Genomic DNA, 25411 nt, shown 5'->3' with positions numbered 1-25411 from the left:
AAACAGATGCTGCCACCGGAATATCGTCTGCTAACAGCAATCTTTCTAAGGCCATGTCTTTTCGCAAACCCAAAAAACCCCAATCTGGAAGAAATCGATCGCGGCAATCCTCGACCACGTTGAATACATCCAATGCCTCATCAGTTGCTGCGTCATCGGTCACCTCGTCAACCGCCTCGCCTTCCACGTCGAAATCGAAAGGAAACCGCAAAGCGCCAAACTATTTTGGCTTTGAAAATTACGTAGGTTTGGTTAGCGACGACTCTGCTCCTGCACCAAGGAGACACAAAGCTACCAACCCTGTCATCGAGACGGTGATTCAAGAAGAGGCGCTTCAACCACCTTCTACTGAAACGTCCTTTGAAATGCCTTTTGTCTGCCCTCCTGCAACTCCGCCAGTTGATACCCCAGAAGACTACGAATATGATGATTGTGCAAGGGAAATTAGCATGAGCGTCTTCGACGCTGAGAATCAAATTTAAAACTCTGAATAAAACTGTCATTAAAACTGAATAATTCTTTGCATTCATTAAAACTTTAGTTTAAATTGTTCATTCAATTGTCAGTTATTTAATCTAGATCTGGATTTGTGCAACTATTCAGCAAACTTTTCTGTTAGCTTTCAGTATTTATTTGTGAACGTGTTTAATTTGCAGACATTAAATTAAATTTCGTTTTTGGTGCAGTACTTCTTAATCAGTAAATTTATTGTATTCGCACCTCAATTGTGCATTAATTTTGGTTTTTATGAATACGGTTGCACGTAAATGTAACGAGTTTACATTGAATTAATTTACCTGGTATAAGTTCTTCATCTACACTGCGCTTATCTATTGGCTTGTTATTGTTCCCATTTATCTACTATATATAATAAACAGTACATATATTATTAATATCCTAAATTTTATACTTGTGCAGATTAAAATTTGTTGAAGCCGAGGTTATACCATATTTAGTTCTTATGCAGTTGATTTGTTCCAAATCATATTAAATTTTTTGTATTTTACTTGGTTTCAAATGCTGGTTTACTTTTGTCAAGACATAATAAACCATTTATATAGCTTGAGAAGTTTAGAACCAGAAGTTTCCTTTCATTCTTGTGAGACGGCACTCCATCCCGTCGATAGCTGTAATTATATAAAGATAATTTAGTGCGTAGGATGTTAGGTGAAAGCTCGATTAGACAAAACTAACTCTGGTAGCCATTAGGCAAAAATTTTTAACTAGAGGTTTGTGGAAATTGGGCGAAGACCAATAGAAACTGAAAGACGGTGCTCCAATATCCACTTATAAAAGTACTTAAGTGCCGTAAAAGTTGTCCTTACATAAAAAAAATGTGTAGATTATGTTTTTTTTTCGTAAATAAAAATCAAAATTTAGTTTATTTGTAATGGTTTTGAGAATAAAATGAAAGCTCGTCATTTGCTTCCAATTTGTGTCGCTGATTAATGATTAGGTTAGAAGAATTACAGTTGGAAACCCTTAGTGTGAGACCTATATGAACTAATTGCAAAAAATAATTAACAAACAATCAAGAAAAACTATAGTTTATATATTTACACAACTGACAAGAACCGTGATGATAAAGACCTTGAAGTTATTTGGATGAACCACGACAAGAACCACGATGATAAAGACCTTGAAGTTATTTGAAACAAAAGTCAGTACTTCCTTACTTCATCTTTCGGGGAAAATGGTCTTATGAAACTGTACTCAATAAGGCTCTGTTTTATTAGAACCTGCTCGATAAAACTTTGTCCTATAAAAATTTATCCATTAAAAATTCTTCTTGTCATACCTCATACGATAAAACGTCGTATTATCATATCTTTTTCCGAGAAACGTTATAACGATCAGTTTTTACTAAGTGAAAAGTTGTTCTCCAATCTGACTCAGTAAAACTTTTTCTATTTACATCTTTCTAGAAAAAAACTTTGCTTTATTAGATCCTACTCCATCGTTCAGTTACTAGACAGAATTTTGTGCTAGTCGTTCTTACTAAACCAAAAGTCATCAAACCATATTATTGAACTCAATATATCTGATCTTATTCAGCCCTTTTTTGCCTCACCCGATTTTACCCGACAAGGTTTAGTGGTATTACACCCGATACAATATTTCTTCGTCTTATCAGATCTACATTGTAAAAACCGTCTCTTATCGGATTCTACTCGATGATATTTTGTCGCCTCCAATCTTAATTGACAAAAACCTTATTATGTCTCCCTCGTTGAAACATTTTCTTGTTAGATTTTACTCAGCAAATCGTTTTACTGGATGTTACTCGATATAGCTATAGGTATATTGTGTGCTTTTCTATCCGATTAACGTATAATCCCTGGCGTTTTGAAATGCTGCTGGCTTATGAGAGAGACGGCAAAAATGGGTTTAAAAAATCTATAAGTACCAGTATATTCGAATCTTATTTTTCTTAAAGAAATGCAATTGCCCGACGTATGCTGGTCTAAAAAAGTCTAGTTTATGCGTATCTAATATAAGATTAGAGATAAGTCGTTTCTTTAGGTGAATATTCATGCAGACATGTCAAAATGTACCTACGGGGTTGTTATCAATTGGTATTTGGTATTTTTTATGATTTGATTTATTGAACGCAAATTCGCTGATTAATCTAATTTTGGGCTGATGACAATGGAGATAAGAACCTTTTATCCGAACAACTATCTAATTTTTATTTGTTTTTGTTTATGAAATCTTCAAGATATTTTTTTACTACTTGTTGTAAATTAACTCAGCGTCCATTTTGATGAGTAGGAATGAAGTTTTTTTGAAAAAAAAAACAATTAAAATGTGTGAGTTTTAGACTTAACAAATCTTGTGATATGTGCTGTAAAAGCATGCAATGTTTAGCTTTTTGATGAGCATTGATGCTGATTAACATTACGATTGAACTCGCTTGTTTGAAGGAGAGACCTATTTTTACATAAAGACCTGTATCAATCGGGGGACAATGATCAACTACCATGACATTGGCGTTTTTGGCAGTCTAGACATAAGAGACAGCGGTTGTGTTAATGGAGACATTGGTCTTGACTTTATCATTAGAAAATGTTCTCAAATCGTTCAATACCAGTACATTTGACCAGTAACTTTGTTTGTTTGTGTTGTCGAAGCTTAAGTAGAAATGTTTAATTTCATAAACTCATTAGGTCTAACAAGATAAAGCTTGGCTTACCAGATCTCAGTCGATAAAAACTGAATGATTAAGTCCTACTCGTTGAGATTTTGTCTTATCCGATCATTATGAGTAGGATATTGTCCTATTATATCTCACTCGAAAAATTGTCGTGTCCTCAGGTTACGCTCGATAAAATTTTGTCCAATTAGGTCTAAATCGTTAAAAATTTAGTCCTAATATTTGTTACTCCAGAAAATGGTGCCTTAGCAGCTCTTACTCGATAAAACTTCGTCATATCAGATTTCACACACTAAAGCTTTGTCTGATCTGATTTTGTTGGAGAAATACTTTGTTGGAGAAAAACGTGTTTTCCCGATCTTGCACCATAGAAATTGCGTATTCTTGGGGCTGTAACGCATCAATTGTTTTGATATGAACTGATTAGTTGAAGAGGGGGTTAGAGTTGAAGATGGCTGGCTAAAGAACAATTTGATTACCCTACAAAAGCTCAAAACAACAAAACGAGTCGAAAAAAAATATAAAAGTATTGTCGATGTTGGCGCCACTAGTGAACAGAAGCATGAGCCATCAGACCAACAGAAATGAAATCAAAACTCAGAAAATTGAAATTTTGCCAAAACTCAAAAAAGGTCAAAACTGAAAATTTTTACAAGTTGGGACCGAAAATTTGTCCACCCCCCCGATTTTGGGAAGGGAAAACCTGAGCAACCCAAGGTTTTAGCACACGGTTAGGGTAACCCCTAAGCTATCCATGGACCCAACGAACATCCTTGCATCATACCTACAAGTGATGCTATTAGCACTTATATGGTGCAAAAAGTGCATTTTTGGATATTTTGTCATTTATTGCTAAATTTCTTAAGTTGTTTATTTTATGATACTTTAGATGATCATTAAAGGTCAAATACCGTGCATTTGAGGCATTTAGAGCCACGTAATAACCATCCGTATTATGTCAACAAAGGTAAATATTGCAGTAATTTGACATTTACTATGTAAACAATGACATAAATCATTTTCTTGATTAACCAATCAGAAACAAGTAATGATGATGTTATAAATGATAAATATTTGATTATTTACTTTAACCCAATTGTTTGATTAGTGAAACCGTATTGTATTTAGAACCATTAGAAACTGTCATAAGGAGCAGTTGGCTCTCAGATTGACTATAATTTGATTCTTCATTTCTTCATCAACTTTAGTCTTTTGCGCTAAGTTTTGCTAGATCTTAAGATCTCGAGCGTTATAAGTTAGTTGAGCTTTCTTAACAAGAAGTTAGCAACAGTACTAGCTTTGGGCTGAAGCCTTACAAACTTCAGCACGAGATTGGATATAGATTATCACCAAGGATTTTCTTAACTTCAATCACAAAAAATTAAAGTTACAGTCCTTTATTACAACTGAGCGACTAATAGTTACTACGCGAGTGTTAGTCGATAGCAACCGAGTGAAGAACCAGGCCGGCGTAAAACTCGAGAACCAGGCCGCGAAGTTGGGTTCCGCTGAGATTCTTGAGCAGCCGCAACAGTCAATGAGTTTCAAAAAACTTGATTAGAGCTTTTCCATCCAGGGACCACATTAATCATAAATAGAATAAAAAGAGTGTTACGTATTTGTTGTTGTATCTGTAATCCGTGAAAGCAAACGCTGGAACAATCAAACCAACAATAGACAATAAGAAATACAATACAGTTCGATTTAGCCACGATAGGAGAGTTTTAGAGTTGTGAGCTCTGCATACAATCACCCATCTTTCTAAGCTCATTCCCAGCATTAGTACACACTGAATGAAGAATGGAGTTAATTCCATAGCGTATTTGAGATATTGTTGATAGCCTTTGAGAGGTAAATACCAATCATAGACATGACAACTCCTGATATATTCGATGAGTTCATGATGGCAAAATTCATTGAATTTGTGCCTGTAAAACTGATTATTTTTCCTGATTTATTATCTATTATTGCTTAAATTGCACAACACAGGTTACAACATATTTTTCAATCTATGTCTACAAATCTGAGTTCATGTCAGTCGGTGAATGCTGAGAATTAGATTACTTAAATAAAGAACGACCAGATAAAAGTCTCGATTCACTTCCATATCACCATATCAATTTGCAAATTTGGTGTTGTTCAGGATTGAATCAAATAAAAAAAAACTCATCAAAGTAAAAATTTTCTGAAATATTGTGATATTAGTAGTAAATAAATACTGCCTCAAGAGAGGACGGGGGGGGGGTAATCCTACGATACTTAAACATGGAAAAATAGGGGGTTATTTTAGACAAAAAGGTTTTCAGGGCATTAGGTGACTATTATACGGATTCGAAACTCATTTTTGCGTCATGACAACACTACCGACGGTTGATTTGAAAGCTGTTCATGAAATTTACAAGGAATTTAAAAAGTTTATTCTCAATACTATGAAAGATTTCTTTATTTCTTGGCAACATGTCTCTACTTGGATCCTGATCTTGATTTGGAGATAGCGTTGAAAATGAGACCTATGCCGGACTGTTTGGTAGTGATGATTATTTTCTGGACAAGTATTTCAAGTCTTACAAAATTTTGAGTTTTCATGCTGTACTTCACGACGCTTCGGGTTTTGTCTTTGAATATAGTGAAAAAGGGCCGAGCTATCCGTATTTTCTACCCTGTGCACTAACAAACGAGTACCTTGGTCACGTGACAGGACTTGTCTTCTATTCTATGTTCAATTTGCTGGAATGCTGAAATCACGACCAGTTGCTCTTGATTTTTAAGACTATTGACATAAAAATATTTTTAATCAAATAACTAGCTGTTTCAACAGAAAATTATTGCGATACTTTGTCATTTTTACTTCCAGTTTCATTCAACATACTCTCTTTGAGTGAGAGACGATCAAACAGTTGGGTGTCAAAAAATCTCTATGGTTTGAATTGGGAGAGTGGCGATTACCAATATTGTTAATTGCAACAAATTTTTGATAGCACTTCTTTTTCTTTTGTCAATTTTTTTTTGCTGAGTGAACAGAAGAAACAACAGGATCTCTTCAGAAACTGCCCCAGATAGTTGTTATCAGTCTAGAGTTCTTATTGTATCCAAATTTTGAAAATTTGATTTTTCTTCCTAGAAACCAATTTTGTTTTTGAAGTTTTAAGCTGCTCTAATCGTCAAAGAAATGAAAACTGCGCCAACAAAGCTACTTTTTTTAACTGTGGCTAACGAATGAATCGCCAGTTCGAGAAATCAGCACCGTCTCCACTTCATGTCAACTTGTCCCCAAATTTAGGCGCTTAAGGCTGTATAGCTGATGAAAATCAATTGACAGTTACTATTGTCAAAGACGACAAAACTGACAAGCGTGGTCAAACTGTACTGAGGAAAAAGCAAATTGTCTGTACTGGAGCTGATATTTAAGACTTCAAGACATACCTAGCTCTTTTGGAGCACCTTCAATTGTACTATGTCTTTAGAAGAAAAAATTCCAAAAAGAAAACCAACCCCTTTACCTATGCCCAAGCGTGCAGTGCCAGCTCTGATTTCACTGACCGATAAAAGTCTTCCAGCTTAATTAAGACAACGAATTGGAACGAACAATATACAGTAAATTTTTTTCAGATACAAAACTGACAGTTTAATTGCGAACTATTAAATTACTTTTATCAGTGATATAAAAAAACTCTTTTATAAAGATTTAAAACAAAAATAATGAAATGGGAAAATCAGAGGATCAGGAACGTACAGGCGAGTTGAATACTGATTTAGTGAATGATGATAATTACCATGAAAGACAACCATGGAGGTTTTGTAATTCAATGATACCACAATGAGAAGTTGTAAAATTTAGTTTTTACTCAAGTTTTGATAATAAATTTCACCATAACTGTGTCTCTGGTAAAACTGGTGTTTTTCAAACTTGAATTTGAAGAATCTACGTTATTGTTTTCTTTTTTCTTCTTGCACAGGTGGATACGCTCTTTGCAAACCAAATTTTTTCAACAATTGACTGGTTGTTTATGGGCGTTTGCGGTCCGTAATGTTGTGGAACAACAGAGCTTTTTTTTCAGAGTTTTGCTTGAAAACATTTCTTTTCAAAGTTTTTCTCAATTTCTAGCACTATCAACATGAAAAACCCAAAATCAAATCCCGAGAGGCAAAATTCATCCAATACTTGAGTTAAAATTTTGAAGCTTCAATTTGATATCAACGCTCGAGATTTTTCTGCTGGTATTTGACGATTCATACTGAGAAATCTTCGATGACAAAGAATTTTTGAAATTGACTACAGCAGGACGTCACAAAAGTTTTAGTGTTATTTACGTAAAACAAAACTTATTTCAGAGAGTAAAAAGTCACGAACTAATCTTAATATAACACACATCGTTTTATTTAAGTCACACCTTCACATTCAAGAGATTTGTTCAATTGGTCGACAGCTAAAAACGTAATAGGCAATCATTTGGCTTAAAACCGTCAACTTTTTGTACTATACACAACAGAAAACAAAGAAAATTGATATTTAATAAAATTGAGAGCCTTATTAGCTCTCGAACTCCCACCGCATTTAGTTTCGAATGCCTAGGCCAAACAGATCTTTGAAGCATCTAAAAGCAAAGAAGACATTTTTGTAAGCATACGAGGACAATCAGAAAGCGGTTATCAAATTAACAACAAAACAGAAAAGACAAAAACGGGCACAAAAAAAGACTACAGAAGACGAGACCAGAAAGCAAAAGTGGTCTTCATTCTTCTGATAGAAAAAAAACGTTCGGCCAACTCCCCAACGTAATTAAGTTAAGTTAAGTCATGTTTGGAAAGCAGGGCATCTTTTACAAAATGTTGCTCAATTCGTTTACGATTTTCCTAATTTAAAGTAATAGTAATAGACATAAAAAAATTTGATCCGTTGACTTGGCTTATGTGGACAAACTAGCAATACAAAACAGAAAAGTTAAATATTTTTTGGTTGCAGTCGACTGTCTTTCCAGATACCTTCGTGTGGAGCCTTTAAAAAACAAAGTGTGCAACGGAAGCTGCATCGGCCATTAAAAAAAGATAGAAAACAATCAACCACAAAAAGTATGGGTTTTTGGTGGTACAGTTTCTTGGAGCCTTCAAAACTTTATTCAGAAAACGAGGGATTGATTCATACAGCACTTCTGGCAAAAACAAAGCTGAACATTCGATCACTGAAAAGCAATATCTACAAGTGACTCGAGGAGAAGTGGACATACTCATATAAGGATAAACTGGATCAATTTGTAAAAACAAAATTATGCCGGTTAATCGAGTAACTTAACTTGCTCCAAATAAAATCACAAAAGAGGATGTTCCACGACTTGTCTCTTTGAGCGCTCAAACAAGCAATTCTCAGAGACCCAAATTTGACGTTGAAATTTTTGTTAGAATTGTCAACAAGGACGAAGTCTTCAGGAAAGAACATAAACAATCTTTCATCGACAAAGTTTTAGAAGTAGAAAACTTACCAGCATTCTATACATCAACATATTCATTTATTAATGCAAACGGCGATATATAGGATAATTATCAACCAGAGTAACATTAAATTTCATCAATCAGAGTTACAGCTTGTTCGTGTAGAGAAAAATGAGTGAAAACCAATTCAGCGATGAATTTTTTGCGCTTGTTATTTCCTCAGCTTCAATGAAAATTTTCGACTCTAACACACTTATTTCATTTCAAAACCGTTTCTATGATGAAATTCAACTCGCTGGAGACTGGAGAGTGGCTCTCAGTAGAATTTTTATCCCAACACAAATTGAGCATATTTTAAATGGGGACATATTAGTATGTAGATTAAAAGGGTACAAAGACACCCAGAAATTTACAGCCGAAGACAATGTAATTTCTCGTCCATATAACGAGGGAGAAAGTCCCTATCATGACGAGAACGTACAACTCAGTGGTTGATAAACGAACTAACACAAAACGAACTGCTGGACTACGAAACTTTCTTTCAGAGAGATCAAAGGAACTGATAAATTTGAAATTTTGCAGGGTAAAGAAGAAAGAACCACACTTCAAAGAAAAGAAATGCCCGGCACCATTGGTTTTTTGGGCATTCCATATGGCAATGAGGTACATATAGGATATAAAATGAAAAGCGCAGAATCAAACAGACTAATGGAGAGTGACTAAATCAGGGCATATTTTCGAGTTTTTCCCGTTGATTTTTACTCAGGAAAGCTGATAACTTTTTGTATATACGAATATCATTGAATACAAGTACGTTGTTGATAAAAAAAGTCCCACTGCTTTGAGTAATTGATTCAAAACAACGTCTGAAAAACGGTAGAGTTTGCAAACTTGAAGCAATTCATCGAATTGCTCTTTTCCAAATTAGATTACAGAAAAATCTATCAAACAATATACAACCAATATCGATTGAGATTCGCACAGACACGGGAGATTTCGTTCCTTTTTCATGAACCGTTTAGTTGATTTTAACCATTCAGTTCAAAAATTTTTCCAGCCGTCTTTGACTCTTATTACGCCAACCAAGGGACACCCGTATCACATTTTTCTGGCCAATAAAGACGAATAGGCAGCGGTTTTGGAGCAATAGTTGTGGGAAATGGGCGGGTCGATTTCTCCCTAGCTCCACGTTTCATTCTACTTACTGCAAAACGTACTTGAAAAGAACTTTTAAGGCAAGGTATTCCAGAGAGGCTAAACATTGTCAGCAGTGAGAAATCACAAAAGCAAGCGCTCAAAAATACAATCAGCAACAGTGTTAAAAAACAAACAAGAGGATCAAAACTTCCCCAACTTAAAAAAAACGTTTAGGAGTTGCTGAAAGAAATCACCAAGAAAAATCGCTTCACCGATAAAATTATTGTGCATGTTATTTCGTCAGCTTCAATGGAAATATTTGACTCTTACACTCTTACTTCATTTCCAAAGTTTTTCTATGATGAAATTCAAGTTGTGGGGAGATTGGAGAGTGACTCTCAGTGGGATCACTTTCAAACTAAACATGAGCATTTTGTAAACGGGGACATGGTAGTATGTAGCCTGAAAGGGTACAAAGACACCCAGAAATTGACAGCCGAAGACAATGTGATCTCACGTCCATATAACGGGGAGAAATTGTCTATCATGACGGGAACTTTCAACTCAGTGGTTGATATACTAACTACCATCAAACGAACTGTTGATCTGCCAAACTTTTTTTTCAGAGAGATCAAGAAAACTGGAAAATTTGAAAATTTGCTGGGGAAAAATGACGAATTCACATTTCAATGTAAAGAAATGGCAAGCATCTTTGGTTCACTAGGCTTTCCAGATGGTAGTGGGGTACATATAGGATAAAATATGAAAAGCGCAAAATCACACAGGCGCTCAAAAAAAAAAACAAAAAGCAACACTGTTAAAAAACAAAAAAGGGGATCAAGACTTCGCCAAAGTAGAAAAACGTTCAGGAGTTGCTCAAAGAAATCACCAAGAAAAACGTTAACAAATCAGAATTTGTCATTTCAAAACAAAAATTTCCGAAAAGAAGTCGGTCTGATTTCTTCTCTCAATATAATTATGATCAATAACCTGTTACCAAACGAAGCTACCCATAGTACTTTGGATCTTTTTCAATAATCTGCCCTCTTGATGACTTTCGATAGAAGTCTTTGTCAAAGATTGGGACCTGTATATAGACCTGATGGACCCATGTTAGAGTTCGGGGCATCTCGTGAATGTAACAACCTTTTTGATTTACAATTTTTTTTCTTTGCTGAGCAATTTTAAAATCGTTCATTCTGCGGAGCTGACCTCAAATATGACGGGGCAGGTGTTGAACACTTGGTTAGCAAGCCAAGGCTATTCTTAGGAAAAATGTTCAACAGCAATAAAAGCAGCGGAAAGTGCTAGAAGAGTTGCGAGTAGCAGTAAATTTTTTCACATTTGAAAAACATCTACTCAGTGGGGTAACAGTTCCTATAGCATTCAAAAGTCCTATTGATGATTACTTACTCGTTTTGGATGATATTGAAAAACATTACATGGTGAAAATTGTTGAAGCTACTTTGTACGTTCGCAAAATGACATCGAAAGACGAGGTCGTGTCTGCTATTGAAAAAACCATGTTTACTAGCCCTGCTGCCTATTCCTACTTTGAAACTTTGTCCCGGCTTTCTGTATGTATGTATGTATGTATGTATGTATGTATGTATGTATGTATGTATGCCTGCTTGCATATATCTTTTCCTGTATGTATGCATGTGGTCATGTGTATATGTATGTATGTATGCACACAATAGTTTTTTTTTGTGTATTTGAGTATGATAGTGCAGTTGATTATTTGAAGCTTTATTTTTTTCTGATATTTTTTAGAAAAGCACTTGGGTTTACAGCTCTTTACGGACAGGAATACATAATTAGATCTGGAAAAATTCTCATACGGCTGACATATATTAAAGAAGAATCCTTTATTTAATACTCTGGTCCGTTTCATCTAGTTTAATGTAAAAAAAATTGAAAAAGGATGACACGTAATTATTTCATGCAAGTTTTTTTCACTGTTGTCTTGTACGCAATGAATGTAATTGGATACAAAAAAGTGATTACACAAAAAGACGAAAAAAGTCACAAGAATTCTATATTTGTTTTTCTGTATTTCTTTATAGAAAAAGGGAACCCCCGCATCAAAACTCTTAAATCATAGTTTAAAAAACGACTAAATTTCACGCATGACTTAAGATGTTAAAATTGTATGTACATACACACATCTCTGTCCAAATAAAATGAGATTGCAAATAAAATTTACACTAAAAACTCCCCTTCAAAAATTGCTCCTTTTGAAGATGATCGCAAACCAATTCTCATTTTTATGATGTGGCACATCAACCTATATGTAGTACGACAACGTCAGCAAAAATCGTCAGCAAAATATACATTGTTGGGTCTTAGAATTCTACGAGATAAATTTTTCTTGTTATTTTATTGTTAACCAATACGTTATCTTGCCGCAGTCATGGAAAAATGTCCGATAGTTTTTTTGTATAGAAAATTTTGCGTTAAATACAGTTATATCAGTCAAAATAACAAAACTTTTCACATGCTGTACAGCAGCCTAATTTTTCTTCATAATCTTACTAACAAAACAAAAAACAGTGGGAACATGCGTGAACAAAGAAGAACACCTGCCTTTAAATTCTTTGTCTACATTGCGCACTGCAGCCGTGTCCACTGTCGGTACTGATGTCAACATCAGTATGCAAATCACGAATCGTTTGACCGTAAGCGAGTTTCGTTGCCCCAAGGGGGTTGTGGACAACGCTTAAGAATTTGTGAAACATACTTGATATCTATTGTTAGTCAAGTTCACGTGAAATCTTTTTACATTTAAGTCCGAATTATTCTAGATCTTCTAAATGTGTTCACTTTAAGAACGTGATATCTAGTCCTAATCTTCTGTAAAAACTATTAAATTTTCTTTGTTGAGAAATCTGCTCACGTTTTCTCACTCATATGCTCAAATAAAGTGTGCGATAAAAAATAAAAAAATGGTTGTTCACGATGGTTAACTAAGAAAACATTTGTTAAGATTAGTTGGGAGATTCATTTCTGGGCGAATGCAAATTTGCACCATATGCGGGAAAACGGCTCGAAATACAGTTTGTTTTGTTGACTGGCGTTGACTTTTTATCAGTCTTAATCATCAAAGAGTTCCAGCAAAACAAACTGTGGTTAAGAACAGTTTTTTCATCAGATTGCTGGTTTTTCTTAGTATATTCTGTGGTCTTAACAAAATTTCACAAAATAGATCTCAGACAATGTATTTTTCAATAAATGAGAGATTTAAAAATGTAAAAATTTACATAACAAAGGATGCTGTTTTTAAATTCTAAGACTTTTTATTGCTCGTTTAGGATTTTTAAAAATCATTCACTTTAGACAACTTTCAAAACTTCAGCAAATTTATGGAAAAAAATTTCAAGCAGTGTTGCAACTTCAATTAGGAACTGGTTTTTTTCCAATGAAAGATTGCACAAATCAGAAAATTAAAACTTGATTTTACCCTGAAGAATTGAATTCTTTAATTAAACAAGAATCGACTCAGCTCGTAGCTCAACAATACTAGACTTAGTGGATTCTATGAAAAAACTAGAGCAGACCATAATATAGGTGTTTACAACAAAGATAGCTGCAAAACAACATTTTTTCGGTGCAATTGCCAGGCAACTTAAGTACTTTGGGGCATTAAATATTTGTTGCGCTAAACTATGAGAGGAAGGAGATGCCAATAGAATTGTCAAATATGAATAGGAAAACAATAACAATCAAGGCTAAGATCGTTTACGCACACTCACTCAAATATATGTTCCCAGTGCTTGTTTTAACCATTTTTTCTGGTTTTTTTAAGTAAACTAAAATTTTGAGACTACAAAATTGCAATTGAGACTACAAAATTGCAACGGTTTTGAATGTAGGATGTTTCCATAGTGATAGATTCTTTCTAGAAGAAATTAAGAACAATTTTGGCCATGGCAGCCTTGATATGTGGAGCCGGTTTATGTTTCCGCAAAAGATGACATTGAGTGTATATAGAACAAGGCGGCTCGTTAATGTGCGTTCGCACATGATGTTCCGACCCGAGCTCATCTACATTTTTGACTAAATTGTCAACCAAATCAAGAGATAACATAAATAGATGTTTGAGTTCAAAACAATCGTTACACAACCTATCTACTAATTGAATTACTAATGCCATGCTTCATTACAGCACCAACGTGATCTGACATTGAAGAGACTAAGAGAAAAAATTAGCACCAACGAAAATTTCGCGGCAAAAACTGAATATCTAAATTTAAAGGCACCTAGTAACGTCAAAATGCAGTCAGATAAAACCTTAACTACACAAGTTTACCTTTTCCTAGCTATACAGCAGATGAAAAGTTTTCTTAACGAGACTAGGTAACAAGCCGACAAAAGGAACGAACAGTGAGGCGAAATTTAAAAATTAATCAACATTTTTTGCACCAAGAAATTTCAAAAATCTTTAAAAACATTGGTTTTTAAATAAAAAAATCCTTGATAAATTACTAAAAAGTCATTACAAAACCAAAAGCACCCGTCTGTGGTCAGACTATGCCATAGAAACAAACTAAAGAGAAACTCAAAAAATTACAAACGATTTGCGAAAACACAAATTTTGCTACCATTAAAATCAATAGCTATTATCTGAATATTATGTATTTTTATTTCAATTGTTATTTCTGCTATTTCAGTTGAAGGATTTATACTGAAAGATTAATTAAGTTTACTTGGGCCACATTTAAAAACCATTGAGATCTGTTTTTACGCGATTGTTCTGAAAGAAGAGAAAAAGTAACACAAAAAATGACCATTCAATAAACGTTCAGAAAAGCGAAACAACAGTGGCACATAATATCAATCTATATATTTTAATTCTTGAAATACACGGAATTCGATGGGACCTCTCATTGATGAATAGAAGTTAAATTTGACAAAAAGAACAACAAAAACTGAATGTTTGTCATAAACTTTGATACTATTCGCTATAAACTGAATGCTTCAGGTAACATTATTCATTCAGTCCTCAATTACATGCCTATGAGATCTGTGAGCAATTTACGGCTTCCTAAAGAACAAAAACAGCGAATTTAGGAAAAAATTGAGCAATAAAAGGGTCGAAGGCATTAAAAATGAACTTTTCACTAAACACTCTTCTATTTTAAATTAATTTTTCAAGAGCAATGGGAGAACCTTTTTTATCAATATAATTTCAAAAAATCAAGAATTATGAACAAATACATTAGAAGCACGAAAATTTCGGGAAAACACGTATTATCAACGCCATTAAATTCATTAGCATTCAACGGAAGCCAGTAAATACAATAAATGATGCCTCAAGGGGAAATAAAGTTTGTTTGTCAATCGTATTTCATCAATAAGACCTTACAACAAGTTAATGACTATGAAAACAACAACAGAGAGAGGCAAAAACCACAAAATCTATAGAAAAGTGCCAGAAGAAAATGTCGGAGCAATTCAAACCATAAGCTCTTCTCTGAAAACTTTATCTATGATCCGTTCAACTACTTCCCTAAACCAATAGGGACTCTCAGCAGTAAGATGATATGATAAGATTCCAAAAGGATTTTAAAAACAAAATAAAGTACCCGAAAAAAAAAGAAATCTCGTGGCATTGAAGTTTTAAAACTAATAGGTAGAAGATGAAACCGCTAACCAGATTAATTTTGGCTGCAGTAGAACAGAAAGGGATTCTGTTAGAACCAACATTGACCATGAGTTCACGAAAAAAATAGGATTGGTTAATGTTCAAAAAAAATTTCGAAAAATTATTTTTAAACCCTTAACAGCCAGTAAACTCAATCTTTCAACGGAGCTCAATAACTATGCTCAGATATAACCCTTGGGGAAGAAAACGATGTTTGTCATGCATAGATAGTTAAAAAGACATCACAATAAGTCTTATGACTGAAAACAATAACAAAAACAGGCAAAAACTAAAATTCAGTAGAAAAGTGCGAGAAGAAAGTGTTGAAGACAATTAAACCATTAGCTATTCTCTGAAAACTTTCTCTGTGATCCACTGAACGTCCTCTCTAAGCCAATTGGATTACAATAATCTTAGGATAATATGTATAATGTTTGGATAATGTGATAAAGAGTTCAAAAATAACCAATAATACAAAAATTTCCATTTTTTTTTTTAAAAATTGAAATCTTGTGTCATTGAAGTCATATAATCAATAGTTAGAAGATAAAACAGCTAAACAGAATATTTTTAATCGCAGTAGAAAGCAAGTGGGTCCAGTCAATACTGACACTGACTAACAGTTCACGAAAAATTTAGGATTTGTTATCGTTCAAATAAAATTTTCGAAAAATGATTTTTATTTTAACAGACATTAAATTCAATAGCTTTCAACGGAAGTCATTAAAATTGCTCAAAGATGCCCCGGTGGGAGTACATCTATGTTTGTCATGCATAGGTATTAATTATGAGATCACAGTAAGTCTAATGACTATTAAAACAACAAAAAAACAGGAGAAAACCAAAATTTCAGTAGAAAAGTGCAAGAAGAACGTGTCGAAGCCATTTAAACAATAAATTTTTCTATAAGATTTTTATTGGTCATCCACGGAACATTGTTTTTAAGCTAATGGGAGCTGTCAATATTTGGATAATGTGATAAAATTTCAAAAGCAACCAATAATACGAAAATATCCAAAATAATTAAAAAAAAAATTGAAATCTTGTGTCTTTGAAGTCATATAACCAATAGTTAGAAGATAAAACAGCTGAACAAAATTTTTTTAGTTGCAGTAGAAAGCAAGTGGGTCCTGTCAATACGGACACTGACTAATAGTTCACGAAAAATTTAGGATTTATTGTTCAAAAAATTTTCGAAAAATTATTTTTTTTTGACAGACATGAAATTCAATAGCTTTCAACGGAAGTCAATAAATACGCTCAGATATAACCCTTAGGGAGAAAAACGATGTTTTTCAAGCATAGATAGTTAAAAAGACATCATAATAATTTTTATGACTAAAAACAGCAACAAAAACAGGCAAAAACCAAAATTCAGTAGAAAAGTGCGAGAAGAAAATGTCGAATACAATTAAACCATTAGTTTTTCTCTGAAAACTTTCTCTGTGATCCACTGAACGTCCTCCCTAAGTCAATTGGGTTACAGTTATTTTTTGATAATATGTATAATGTTTTGATAATGTGATAAAGAGTTCCAAAGTAACCAATAATACAAAAATATCCAAAAAAATTTAAAAAAAAATTGAAATCTTGTGTCATTGAAGGCATATAACCAATAGATAGAAGATAAAACCGCTAACCAGATTCAATTTGGTTGCAATAGGATGGAACAGGTTGCTGTCACCCCTGGATTGACTTACAATTCACAATAATAAGTTTATGATTCTTTAATATTCAAAAAAATTATTTTTTAATTCTTAACAGCCATTAGCTGCCCCCTCAATGAACTAGATATGTTCACTTAATGCTCATTATGGAACATGTTGCACTCGTAGTCAATGAATACCTGCCATAGGACTCCAAAAAATTAGTAAAACTTCAAAAAGAAATTCAAAATTTCATTCAAAATTACGAAAACTCAGAATCGAAGCCAAAAAAAAACGTGAGCAATTCCTGGAAAAGGACGTTTTTGTTCATTGGGCTTCATTTGACTATAAAGGAGGTTTTTCATTAATAGAACGTCGATATAAAAAGTGACTTGTCTCTAGGTGACTTAAAAAAGCAAAAAAAGAGAAAAGTTTTATTTAAAAAAGGGCTCTCAAATAGAGTTCGAATTTTTTTGATAGTGAACTTCCCTATGAGACCAGAACTAGTCTTTTTTATCGACTTTAGTCTATTAGGAACACAAAATTCGACCATTTTTCGGCGTGAAATTTAATTTTGAAATACTATTTTTTATTAAAAAAAGTTTTAATTTGGAGAAAAATTGCACTAAAATAAAACAAATTTCACGTGTTCACACAAAATTTCAATCCTCGATAACTCCTCGAAAAAAAACGAAATTCAAAAAAAACTTTTTAATTTTGAATTCTACGCTGGACCAGCTTTTTAATGATACCACTCACATTTCTCTACGACGAATATATCGATCGGCCAAAATTCACGGAACAAAAAAAACCCATTTGAGTATATAGTTCCTCCCCCCACAAGTGGGGTCGGAACAATAAACAATTTTAGTGACAGCAGCAAAAAAAATATTTTCCTGAACTTGAGCCGAACTCAATCAATAAATGCACATTTTTCAAACTGCACCGAGGGAACGTAAACCTGTTTTGGCTCAAACAAAACATAGAGAAAAAGTTTTTTTCTCTGAGCCATTGTAATCAATCTATGAGCTAACTATTTAGCCGTTTTGGTTAATTGAAACTCATGCTTAAGTGCGTCTAAAGTTTTCAAAAACGTCACAATTTGGAAAAAAATGCTCTGAACAAACGCTAACGCTTTTTGTTTTAGTAAAGCCTCGATAGACAATTTTCTCAAAGGAGTTGATGCTTGAAAAGACAAAAGCTTGATTGTAGATGAGAAATTACAGTTTTCGAATTTAACAACCAATAAAGCATAATTTCAATGGCATAAAATAACTACTGTTGGCAATAATTTTCGAGATGGGAAATGAAAGAGTAAGAAATCACCGAGTTTTTTTAAAATATTTTTTTGGCTGTTTGTTTCTTTATCTATTGGTAACATTACTTACTTGATTAAAATTACCTTCCACGCATTATTATAAATAACCGTTCTTCAAACAGTTCAAACCCAATGTAAATCTTTTCCGGCTGGCTGAAAAACAACAGAGGAAAGAAATTGGCATAGCCAGAGTAATTACTCTAGTAGTTAACTATTTTGGCAGTTTTGTTCAAATGAAACTGAGGCTATAAAACTTTTTAGCACTGTTGAAAATTTCTCAGATTTGCAATAAAGCTCTCAAGAAATGACGCTTGTTTTAGCAGAGGCTAGATAAAGATTTTTCTATGTAAATTTGATGGTTGAAAAGACAAAAACCTGATTTTAATTTTAAATGTGAAATGACGTTTTTAAATTCGACAATTTATGAATGTTTCTTTTAAAAACTAGATAAGAACTAATGATGACTATAGTTTCCGGGATGGGAAAACAAAAGGAAAATAAATTACCACGTTTTTTAATATTACTTTTTTGGCTGTTTGTTTTTTATAATTCTCTATTGGTAAAGTTACTTAGTCGTTAAATTCTGAAGATATTATATCTGATTTTAGTTTCAATGAGGAACAGTGTCCAATCAATATATCATCCTAAACTTATTCAGGGACTGTTCAAAAGGAAATCTAGGAGCTCTGTAAAAGTCAAAACTCTTAGTGTAATCATCAGTTAATTTCTTACACATTATTTCCTAACTTCATATTTTTGTATTTCAATTTAAAAATTGCTGGCTTAACAACGACGTGAGATACGTTTGTTTGGTTAACGGCAATGCTAAAATCAATTTAAAGCAATAAAAATTGCACTCAAAAACTATTTGTAGCTTTGTTAGTTTATTGTTCAAGCAAGTTCTTGCATCAACGACGGTGTTAGTTCAATATTTTGTCGACTGCAATTTTGCGGCCTTAGATTTGCAACACCTTGAATAGTAGTAGTACAGCATAGTGACTGGCAGTCTTCATATAGTAAAATACATCACTTATTACGAACTCCAGTACACTTCACCAGTGACTCACTTCTATTACATTGAAAGACATTCGTGATCCACCATTGCTTCATTGCAACTCAAAAATCAAATTACACTGCCAGACATTTGGGATATTTGTGGGAAATAGATGAGAACGTTTTAGGACACTGCTGACGACGTCCATTAGTTTTTAAAACGTTTTTTTTATTAATCAAATTTCAAAACTTAAAAATAAAACCCATCCGGAAGCCGGAAGTGACCTCTGATCAGAGCACCCCGGACCAATGTGTCCAATGATCAGATTGAAATGCGTTTGAAACACCGTGTTCGCTCGGAGTGCTCTCCAAGTTGTTTCTGATCAGACGTTGTCAGCCTGAAGTGACCTCTGATCAGACGGAAATCAGACCCTTGTCCAGACCATTGTGCGACCATAGCCCAGACCAAACCCAGACCATTGTCCAGACGATAGTGCGCTCAGAATTACTTCTGATCAGAATATTGTGCGCTCAAAATTCACTCCTGATCAGACTATTGTGCGCTCATAATCGCCTCCGATAACAATCAATTGCGCTCGCAATAGTCTTATCAGTGATTAGTTTTCACTGCGTACGAATCTCTTCAATTTTGCTATAATATATTCATTTGATAAAAACTGATGTTTAGAAAAATAAATTCATTTGCGAAAAAGCCTGCTCTAAAAGTATTGCTAATGGAAATGAAACCCAACAGTTGAGAAAAAAAATATTTAGCATACCATTAGTGCATACTTCTTACTCAATGGATGAACTTATACAGCTTTCCATAAAAAACGTCGTCGGTTTCATTTAATCAAAATTTCATCTTAAGGGGACAGGCATTTGCTATCAACTGGACGCATCTGGTTCTGACCTCTTGTAGCAGACTTTTAGATGTGTCTCTGATCAGAATGCTGCTCTTTTGTTGCTTCTTTTTCTCATTCAAAAACACAAAAAATAAAAAAAAAATGTTTTAAAAATTGTCTCTGATCAGACACAATTGCGCTTAAAATGTTTTCTGATCACGCTACTGTATGCTTGAGTCCACCTCTGATCAGACCAACTTACAAAGAATTTGCGTCTGTCAGACCATTACCATCCGGAGTTGACCTCTTATCAGACTATCCCCAGATCGAAGTGACCACTGATCATACTTAAGCGCGCTCGAACCAAAACCCAGCCTCTGTAAATTGGGTCTTGAAACACACCGTGTGCGTTGAACTTGAGTCCGATCAGAATTCACTTCCGTCTGGCACCTCAACCTGGGATATTTTTTTAAGTTTTGTAATGTTTAATTGAACTATGTTGACAGTGTAGTGACTGTGTATGATTGGACGTGATGACTATGCCAGTTTCTCAAGATGTCCTTAATCAGAAAAAACTTTTTTTTGGACAACTAAGCCTAGAACGTTTACCATTGGCTAGAAAGGTTTGTGGAAAATTATTCCAGAGCTTGATCGTATTTTTGTCCTGTAATAAAATCTTCAGGAAGATGGTCATTTTCAATCAAACCTTATTGTTTCAGAAATTCCTGACTAGAATTTCTATTGTATGCTCTTTGAGAAAATTTTCTCATCAAAGTTTTTGTACAACTTCGATTTTGCTGTCTCCATTGCATTTTTTTAAATCAGTCTGTCGTTCGTTTTAGTTTTTATTTTGCAGTTGAAGATTTTTTTTTACTTATTGGCTTAAAATTAGGCTCTTTATCTCTCCCATTCATAAATAATATTCTTTTTTTAATTTCTTGTGCCATTTTTTAATGATGCCACTTTCTTCCTTTCTATTCCATATTTTCTTTTTCCTCAATTTTTAAAACAAATTTTGCAACAGTTTGGTTCTTTGGGAAAACAGATGCTAGTTTCTTCTTAAAATAACTTGTTCTTGAGACATCGCCTTCAGGAACGTCTGAAAAATGCATCAAACACATTGAACGAGTGTTCGGGTCACGATAAACACATTAAAAAACTGAAATTTTCCCTGTTTTTGTTATTTTTTACGTGCAAATTAGCCCGCCTATACAAATGCATTGAAGACAGCAAGACCTATTAATACACCTATGAATGCACAAAGACCTATTGGCGAGAAAACAAAAAAAAAACAAAAGATGTAAGTACTCCAGATTTCGAAAATTTTTGCAGCAACTATCACTTGGGAACTGAACCGATTGTCATAGATGCATTCAAAAAATTGGTTAAAAAGTTTGTAGAAGGATTCTTTTTTCGACCAATCCATCATAGTGAAAATATTTGGACACATAGCACATCCCAATAACGCTGGCTCGGAAGAGATAGCCATAATACACGATACTGCACACTCCAGACAGCAGAAAATCACAAAAAGTCTGTACAAAAACTAAAAGGAAATCCATCTTTCGAACCTCTTTCACAAATAAGAAGCACATTATACAGTAGAAGTTGAATATCATTGTTAGCATGGCAATGGGGATCTAGAAAAAGGATCGATGTCATCGAGAATCTTGATTCTCTGTCTTTTTTAAGGAAAAACTCAATCGCTTTTTCCACTGCTTCTTTAGCTCAAGCACTATTCACAGTTCTTCCGCTTGTCTTTGCAAAGACAAGCGGAAGAACTGATCGCTGCTGGCCACTGTGTTTTCGAACATTTTATTTTTGAGATGAATCAACATTTCTCAGATAAAAAATAACAGCACATTTCGTTTAGATTTTCATCCGAGAGTAATGCATGCCGTACGTACCTTTCACACTTCTCAGCTGGGTCTCAGGTAAAAGTTACTTTTTCCTTATAATAGTTCGAAACATTCAACAATCAATATTTGGGCGGAATAATGCGCTATGTTGAAGTCCAAGTGGCCATAAAATGTATAATTGAACCTCGATTAATAATAATAATCAATGCAACTGAATTGCAAGTTGATATCTAACGAAGCATTCAATTGAGCTCTTTGTTTTCGTTAAAAACGACAATTCTTTCAAAATTTTACTGCTAAATTCACCTAGTAACTTCACATCAGAAAGTATTGCAAAAAAGTTATAAGAATAGCGGTGACTGCGACGAGTGCGGCAAAAAAAATATCACTGCTAGTCACTGCAAACTGTACAAAGTTTCAATGCTAATTTAGAACAATATTTTAATCAGTTTTATCGAATCAATTTTTCAATCAATCTATCTAAGAATTGAGCTGAATGCGATAATTTTTGTGAAAAACAATAACGCTTTCACAACAAAATTGATAGCTCCTAAGTACCAGCTCCTCTAATGGTCGATAAGATCAAATGTACCTTAGACGAACGTGCTGACGAACGATCAATTTTTGGTTTTTACGTAAACAAAGTACTCATAGAAATTTAGTTCGAAATGCATATTGCAAATATGCAAGAAAATATTACCAAAAAAATTAGGATCCGGAAGCCCCTAAAATTATTTTGAAATGCTAAATCTTTTTTTTAATCATTTATTGTCCTAAAAACCAACAAACAAAATCTCATGAATTTTTAGGTCAAACAAGTTTAGGTCAACTATTATAGAAATCGTATTTCGTTACAACCTCGTCATCAAATGGGAAAAATCTGTTTTGAAGTAATTCCTCCTGTAGCCTGTTTTTATTTACTGATTTTCATTACAATGGACCTGGCTTGGCTCACGAACATAGTTATGAATTTACCATAATTCAGAGAAGATCAGAGTCTGAATCAGAATAATTCAGAGTCTGATTCAGAGTCTGAATCAGAAAAAGATCAGAGTCTGATTCAGAGTCTGATTCAGAATCTGAATCAGAGTCTGAATCAGAGAATTTCAGAGCCAAATGTGACATGAACAGACTCTGAAACAGTACTGAATTGTTTCTGAAAAACTTCCTGATTCAGTACTGAATTACTCTGAAAGTTAGGTACGGGAACACTTGCTTACCTCAATTGCAACAGATAGGAATACTTGCAGATTGTATTGGTCTTTTGCATCAATGGTTATGCCATCGCTCTCAATGGTGTGATGAACATAGTCATCAACGTAGAACTTGTTACAGTAATCATCAGGGGCAATGGAAACGTAAAGCCACCAGTAATCATAATCATAGTCATAATCATAGTAATCAGTATCCCACCAGTTATAATAACCATAGCTATAGTCGTAATCAAAATAGTCCGAGCTCCAAATGCTTGACATTTTAACGTCAATTCGCTCGAATTGTTCACTCGCTAAAACATTTGTGGCAAACTATTCTTTGACACTCTATACATATATACCTGCCCATATAGAAGCTGTCCTTTACTGTGTCGGGGATCCCCGGGCCGAGGTGTCACCGCCATTCAACGCAAAATTATGTAAGATAAGCGGTTAATGCGGAAATTTTTGTAAGATAAGCGGTGAATGCGGTGAAATTACATAAATCAGGCGGTGAATGCGGTGAAAAAAAACTTTATCGACTGGTAGCGCTGAAATTACATAATTTCACCGCTGAATTTAGCGGTGAAATTACATCAATTCACCGCTTCGAAAAAATGTGTCCAAATTATGTAAGATAAGCGGTGAATGCGGTGAAATTACATAAATTCACCGCTCAACTTAGTGGTGAACTTACATAAATTCACCACTTAGAAAAAAATGTTAAAGATGTTCGAGATCAGCAAAGAATGCGGTGAAATTAATGGTGAGTGTGGGAAGAATTGTTAGATTTGCCTTCCCACTAGAACTACCCCTTAATCTTACATCTTTTTGACACTTTTTTCTAAGCGGTGAATTTATGTAATTTCACCACTAGAGTAAGCGGTGATCTTACAAAAATTCACCACATTTCACCGCTAAAATATGTAATTTCACCGCTAAAAATTGCAAATCTTACAAAAATTCATCGCGCATGTTTTGCAGAAAGTAGAGTGAATTCGATTTATATTCAATAAAAAATTATTGAAGTTAGTGAGAGATGGCGCAGTGGAAGAAGAAGTGGATGACATGCAGGTGGTGAGAGGTTCGGACCCTTCTAAGGGCGGTGAAATTACATATTTTAGCGGTGAATTGTGGTGAATTTTTGTAAGATCACCGCTTAGTCTAGCGGTGAACTTACATAATTTCACCGCATTAACCGCATTTCACCGCAAAATTATGTACGAAATTTGCGGTGAAAAAACTAACTTTTCACCGCTTATCTTACATATTTTTGCATTTGTTTCTCGACCCGGGTCACCGTCATTCAACGCAAAAAAATGCAAGATAAGCTGTGAATGCGGAAAACTTTGTAAGATAAGCGGCGAATAATAGGAAATTACACAAATCAGGCGGTGAGTTCGGTGAAAAAACTTTGCCGCCTAGTAGCGGTGAAGTTACATAAAGTCACCGCTGAATTTAGTGGTGAAACTACATAAATTCACCGTTAAACTAAGTGGTGAAGTTACATACGCTTAAAAAAAATGTCAAAGAGATGAAATATTAGGGGGCAATCTTAGTGGGATAAAACAATGTAATACACGGGGGTAATAGAGAGTATGGGAGGTATTGTTAGATTTATCCCAACCCCCCCCCCCCCCAAATTTACCCCCTAATGGTACATCTTTTAGAAAATTTTTTTCTAAGTGGTGAATATATGTAAAATCAAAAGAAAATTCAGCGGTGAACTCACAAAAAATCACCATTTTTCACAGCTAAAAACGCAATTTCACCGCTAATTTATATATATAACATAAATGGAAGAGGCGAATTAGAAATAAATAATTCTGATAAACATGTAAAAAAAAATTTCCAAAGACGAAAAAACAACATCAGAATCTCAATGAGATACAAACAGTAGAAGCTAAGTTTTATTGGAAATGGTTAATTAACAGCTGATTTTGAATTGTAACAAATCGACTGACGGAACAATTGAAATCTCAATTGGTTTAAACTGCGTTAGTTTAAAACTCAAAATGCTGTTCACAACATGAGTCAAAAGAAGCCAAAATACCGAAAATATAGGAATCAAAAAGCATGCACAGAAAAGTCTCCTTTCATTTCAAACTTCCATCTTTAATTATAATCAGGCAACCCGCAAAAAATTATGTATAGACAAAATAGAATTCAAAAAATTCGATTATTTTTTTTCAAAC

The 25411-nt window shown here is 34.1% G+C and overlaps 1 protein-coding gene across 1 annotated transcript in view; it reads right to left on the bottom strand.

Moving 5' to 3' along the window:
* The window catches only part of LOC142349158 (uncharacterized), a 43044-nt gene extending 19526 nt beyond the window's left edge, over window positions 1-23518 (bottom strand). The window contains exon 1 of the mRNA XM_075400573.1: window positions 23244-23518. Within this exon, the coding sequence (XP_075256688.1) occupies window positions 23244-23498 (255 nt within the window). The 5' untranslated portion in view covers window positions 23499-23518. The remainder of the gene's footprint in view (window positions 1-23243) is intronic.
* Between the last annotated feature and the right edge of the window lie 1893 nt (window positions 23519-25411).

The sequence above is a fragment of the Convolutriloba macropyga genome, chromosome 11 (genome assembly GCF_964194025.1).
Source record: "Convolutriloba macropyga chromosome 11, txConMacr16.3, whole genome shotgun sequence".
Taxonomy (NCBI): domain Eukaryota; kingdom Metazoa; phylum Xenacoelomorpha; order Acoela; family Convolutidae; genus Convolutriloba; species Convolutriloba macropyga.
This window is presented reverse-complemented; position numbering and strand designations above follow the sequence as displayed.